General features: G+C 54.4%; 1 protein-coding gene across 1 annotated transcript; it reads right to left on the reverse strand.

The window, feature by feature from the left end:
• Positions 1-232: 232 nt before the first annotated feature.
• Positions 233-4573, reverse strand: LOC123252130 (follicular dendritic cell secreted protein). The gene is made up of 4 exons (XM_044681517.1): positions 4523-4573; positions 4038-4076; positions 3431-3433; positions 233-394 (listed from the first exon to the last, which is right to left on the reverse strand). The coding sequence occupies exons 1-4, from the start codon at positions 4571-4573 to the stop codon at positions 233-235; spliced, it is 255 nt and encodes an 84-aa protein (XP_044537452.1).
• Between the last annotated feature and the right edge of the window lie 888 nt (positions 4574-5461).

Below are 5461 nucleotides of genomic sequence, written 5' to 3' on the forward strand. Positions count from 1 at the left end.
AAACTCAGTGTTTCCGAAGTCAAGCTTGTTTCTTGGCCATCCTTCCTCCCGTCAGTGGGTCTATGTTGACTGACTTTCCCAGGGTCACTAATGTCAGAGGTAGGATCAGAACCTGCCATTTTCCTCCTCTCTGATAGAATATTCTAATGGAACTGGACAGAATATAGCCTTACGCCGGGGACTATTTCATCATCAGGTCACGTAGAACTTACCCGTTGCGTCTCTCTTTGACTTATTTTTTATTAGAGGGAGCAGCTGCTGCAGGAAATGGATTTGGAATGAAATAATATCTCGGCCACGGATATCGGGGGTAGGCAAAAGGCCAATATGGGCCAAACGGGTACTGGTAACGGTCGCCATAAAACCTCGGCAGCAGTTCATTACTTCTACTATCCTGCCGAGACAAAGAGGGAAAACACAGTTTCGTTACTGAAAGTTCAGAGGCACAGGAAAGAGCTGTTTAAGTGAAGGCATTATGGGAGTATACAGAATATGAGCCAGCTGCTCTGGAAGTCATGTTCTCATGGGTACCCAGGCTGAGCCTCTCGCAATCCCCTCAGGCAACTCTTGGAGACTATACATTGTTTATTTATTGATTTTTTTTAACCCTTACCTTAGAATAGCGATTAGAATTACCCAAATAGCAATTCCAAGGCAGAAGAGCAGCAAAGGCTAAGCAGTGGGGGTTAAGTGACTTGCCCAGAGTCACATAGCTAGGAAGTGTGTGAGGTCTAATTTGAACTCAGGACCTCTTCTCTCTAGGCCTGGCTCTCCATCCACTGAGCCACCCAGCTGCCCCCTGAAGACTATAAATTGTATAAAAGGTGACCATCTACGTTACTCTTGGGATTTTTATTACCTCCCACTTCCCTAAAATAATGAAATCACAGGACAGCCATGCTGTCAATAAACATTTATCGTTATTGTTGTTGTTTTGCCATCTCAGTCGTGTCTGACTCTTCGTGACCCCATTTGGGGGTTTTCTTGGGTTTTCTTGGCAGAGACACTAAGGTGGTTGGCCATTTCCTACTCCGGCTCATTTTACAGATGAGGAACCTGCAACAAAGAGAATGAAGTGACTTGCCCAGGGTCACTCAGCTAGTCAGTGTCTGAGGTCAGCTTTGAACTCAAGAAGAGGAGTCTTCTTGACTTTTGGCCCAGCACTCTCTACATCACACCACATTAAGTACCTGTTCCTATGCCAAGCTAGCCCATTATGGAATGGAAGAGGGCCCAAATTCAAATCCTACCTCTCCCTTCTGCCCTTTCTACCTATGTGACCTTGGGTAAGCCAAGTAACTTCCCTGGGCCTCAGTTTCCCTATTTGTTCCTTTGTACTTGTACAGTCCTGACCCATAGTAGGCATTTAAAACTCAGACAAGGTGGCACAATGGCTAGAGCAGAGCAGGAGGCCTGGCGTCAGGAAGACTCGAGCCCAAATCCATACTCAGACTCGTGCTGGCCGAATGGCCCTGGCAGAGCCCAGCCCATTTGCTTCAGTTTCTTCGGCTGTAAACTAGGGATAGGAAGAGCCCCCCACTGCCAGGGCTGCTTTCAGGATCTGAGCCGGCCCTTTCCAGCTCAGATGGGATGGCGCCTTCCATGACGGCTCTATGGGAACGCGTGTTTACTGGGGCAGGTCAGGGAGTCCGTGGGGTGCCCACAGGGGCCATCAGCAGCATCGGAAACCTTCTAACCCTTCGGGGCCATTCGAGCCTTGACTCGGGCGCGTTTGTAGTTTATTTATGCTTCTGTTCCCCAAACGGGCTCCTTGGGCTCTTGTGAAGCGGCAGGGAGTGAGTTCCTCCAGAGCCCGCTCGTCTACCAAATACACGAATCGATCCATATGTTTACCCAAACTGATTTTGCTCTGGGACAGAAGTAAGCGTGGGGGCCTTCTGACTCCTTTGCCCTTGCACAGAACCTGAGAGCCACTCCTTAGGGAGCCCGTGGCCGAGGGCCTGCTAGCAGATGTGGAAAGGCCGTCACACATCCTCTAGAACGGCTCCCTCCCTGACAGGGGAGGGCAGGTGACTCGCCCAAGGTCACTCAGCTGGCAGCATGGTCACTGAGCCGGATGAGCTGGGCAGCAACATCCTTTCTGAGCCCTTTTCATCCAAATCCGAGCAGATGAAGCCTGAAGCCCGAAGCCTAAAGCGAGGCACTTTTTTCATCCAGGACTGCTTTGGTGCAGAGAGAAAAACCCTGGAGTGAGAAACCAGATTGTTAAAGTGCCGATGCCTGAAGCTCTCATTATTTGGGCTTTGCCATGGTTGTTGTGTCTGACTCTTCACGCCTCTCTTGGGTTTTTCTTGGCAAAGACACTGGCCAGTCTCCAGCTCACTTTACACATGAGGAAAGGGAGGCAAAGGGGGCTTAAGTGACTTGCCCAGGTTGTAGAAGGCCGATTGGAGAAATAGGGTCAGGATAGGGCCTGTTATCTGGATTCCCAACGTGACCAATCCAGGCTGAGGCAGTGCTTGTGTTTGGTCCTGGTCACCTGAGCCCTTAAAAGCTCTGGTGCCAGCACGTTGGTTAATCCAAAATCAACTTGACCCCTCCAGGAGGCTATTGGGAGCCATTTAGAGAAAGAGAGTCTGTAATAGATGTTTCATCTGGATCCCATTACAGAATCATCGGCAAGTAAAACTGTGGGCATGACTTTTTCTGCACTGCATGTCCGGACGCAGACAGGATGGGTCATCTAAGGGAAAAATCTGAGACTCCTCTTTTGACTCCTCTTCAGATCCCCACCTTGTCTCAGTATTCTTATTGGGAAGCTCTGAATCCTTAGCAGACCAGCAGCTACTGAGTTAACCATTTCTCTCCTTGATAATTAAGAAGCCTGAACTCCAAAAATATAGCCAAGGCCAGGCACAGACAAGGCCAGACAAGACTTTATCTGCCCAGGTGCAGTCCTGCAGGACTCGATTAGTAAAAATCCCTATGAAATATGTTTCTGCTCCCAGAATGAACCCCCTACTAATTGGTGGTTGGAATTTGGCCTTTGACCCTGGACCTACCTCTCTGCTTTTCAGACTTTAATGGGTTTTTGTATGATTTGTGACCCCTTCCCAGCTGTGATTCTTTCTCTGTGCTCTTTGTGTGAAACCAGTATATATTAAACTCAAGACTCCATGGTAAGTTGGAGCAGCTATGGGCTAACCACTAGTCTGGCTGTTCTCGGTTTTCTGTTTCTGGTCTTTTCAATCCCGCCACTAAACACCACTCAGGACCCCCAGAAATATAGAGCTGGCTCTCTATACAGGATCACACGGCCAATAAGGGTCTGAGTCGCATTGGAACTCTGCCTGTGCCCCGGGCTGGAGAGAGCCCACTGCGTGACTTGGCGGCCACCGCAACAGCACCAGCCCACGTGAATGCAGACCACATGGACGAGCGCTTTCCCGCCGGGGTGTCAGGGCCGAACCTGCTCCTTAACCTCTTGGGGCTGCGTCTCCTCATCTGGCGCATGAAGGAGCTCGGCTTCGTGTCCTTCCCAACCGTCTGGGCCCTGGAGACGGCGGCCTGAGTCCCGCGTGGTTCCACGGCCGCCGGGCCCCAGCGGCTTCCAGGATGCCCCTTGCCATCTGAACGTGGCCAGCCAGCTAGCTCGCCAGTGAGGAAGCACCAGTCGGGCTTTGGGGTCATCTTCGTCAGCCCAATCTCAAATGGACTCTCTCGTCACAGTCAAAGTTTTCTCTCCATGGCTTCTCCCATGAGCGAACTTAGCAGCAGACAGAAGCCGCCGCCCCGAAAGGCCCCGAAAGGCCCCGAAAGGCCCCGAAAGGCCCCGAAAGGCCCCGAAAGGCCCCACGCCCGGACCGAAAGCCCAGAGGCGGAGGCAGGGAGGAGAGGGAGGCAGGCAGGCAGGGAGACAACACAGACAGACAAGGAGGAGAGGAGGGCCGGCGTCCTGGAGAGTCAGGCGGGCCTGACCAACCACAAGCAATGCCTTGGGAAATGCCCCCGCCATGTTAGTTTCTGCAGCGCTTTCTGTGTTTTAGCGGGGCTGCGGGTTAAGAGGAGGGACTCACACTGCGTCTCCCCCGGCTCCGGCTCCGGTCCTGAGCAGCCTGCAGTACAAAACAGGAGAAATTCGTTCAATAGGAGCATGCGTGTAGACCCCAACACCCCCCGCCGCACAGCTCAGAAAGCCTCGACCCGAGAACAGAGACAAGCGCGTGAGAAAAGAACGCTGGACTCGGGGCGGAGGACGGGCTCTCTTCCGGTCCCAGCCCGGCGCTACCTGCCTGACCTTTGGGCCAGCCCCTTTGCCTCTGCGCGCCTCAGTTTCCTCCTGGGAAATGCCCCCTCGGGTCCTCCTAGCCCCAGAGCTTGCTGCCCTTAGTCCATTCTGGTGGACTGTTGACCGGCAGACTCAGAACTGTTGCAGCGGGCCGGTTGCGTGGCCGGGGGCACCAGATGTCTACCCTAACCTCTCGCCCCCAGCTCCCTCCTGAAGGAGCCCTAAGAGGAGTGCAGAGACCCGTCGAGCTCCCGCTCCAGAAGTGGGGCTTACCAGGGACCCGAGAGTCAGAGCGAGGAAGGCCACCATCAGGAGGGCTTTCATGATACCCGCCGGCTCCTAGAGGCAAGCAGCACATGGTCAGAAGCCATAGCCGGCCCGGCGGGGGCCTGTCCTGGGGATCGGGCTGGGGATGAGCCGCTTCCTCCCCCTGGGCTGAGAGGGCGCTGCCTCAGGTGGGCCCCAGCTCCCTTCCGGCTCTCACAGTCCGTCCCTGAGGCTGCGGCCGCCGCTTCTCCGAATCATTTCTGCAGGCACAGGGCACCGGCCTGGGCCCCCTAGCGCATGCGGCAGCTTCCACGACTTGGTTCGGAGCTGCCGAGGCTGACTGAGCTAAGCGATTGTGCCCGCGCATATGGAGGCGGCATTGTGTAGCGATTTAAGGTTTACAAAGCGCCTTCCAGGTCTGTCTCCTCGTCCTCACCAGCACCCTGGGAAGGGCAAGCCACTCCTGACCTCACTTTACATGCGCGCCGAGGGGGAGGGACCTGTTCAGGGGTACCCAGCTGGCAAGGGAAACAGAATTTGAACTTGGGGCTTCCGGTTCCAGGTCCGGCTCTCCATCCACTGCGAGAGTTCCCTGCCGTCATTCCAGGGCAGGAGGGCAGTGGAGCACTGAGCCAGGCTTGGAGATCTTTAAGGCAAATAAGCCCTCAGCCAAGGGAGCGTTGAGGACAGGCCTCGGGGGAGGCCCTCAAGGCCTCTTCTTTTCCTTCTCCCTCGGGGCCTTTCCTTTTATCTTGAGCACCCCTTGGCTCCCCTGCTAGACGCCAAGCTCCAAGAAGGCAAGGGCAGAGCCCTGTTCTTGGGGGTCCTGCAGGCACCGGCTCCCTTCCTTGACCGCAGCAGGAGTTCCCTAAAGTGTTTGTTGAGTCGAATGGAGTTCCAGGTGGGAGAGCATTTAGCAAAACAGCGCTGCGGTCACTAATGAGG

The sequence above is a fragment of the Gracilinanus agilis genome, chromosome 6, assembly GCF_016433145.1.
Source record: "Gracilinanus agilis isolate LMUSP501 chromosome 6, AgileGrace, whole genome shotgun sequence".
NCBI classification, from domain to species: Eukaryota; Metazoa; Chordata; class Mammalia; order Didelphimorphia; family Didelphidae; genus Gracilinanus; species Gracilinanus agilis.

Coding starts and splice junctions, on each gene's coding strand:
- LOC123252130 (XM_044681517.1), bottom strand. CDS start 4,573: ATGAAAGCCCTCCTGATGGTGGCCTTCCTCGCTCTGACTCTCGGGTCC. Junction 4,077..4,522: donor CTCTGACTCTCGGGTCCCTG/GTAAGCCCCACT, acceptor TTTGTACTGCAG/GCTGCTCAGGACCGGAGCCG.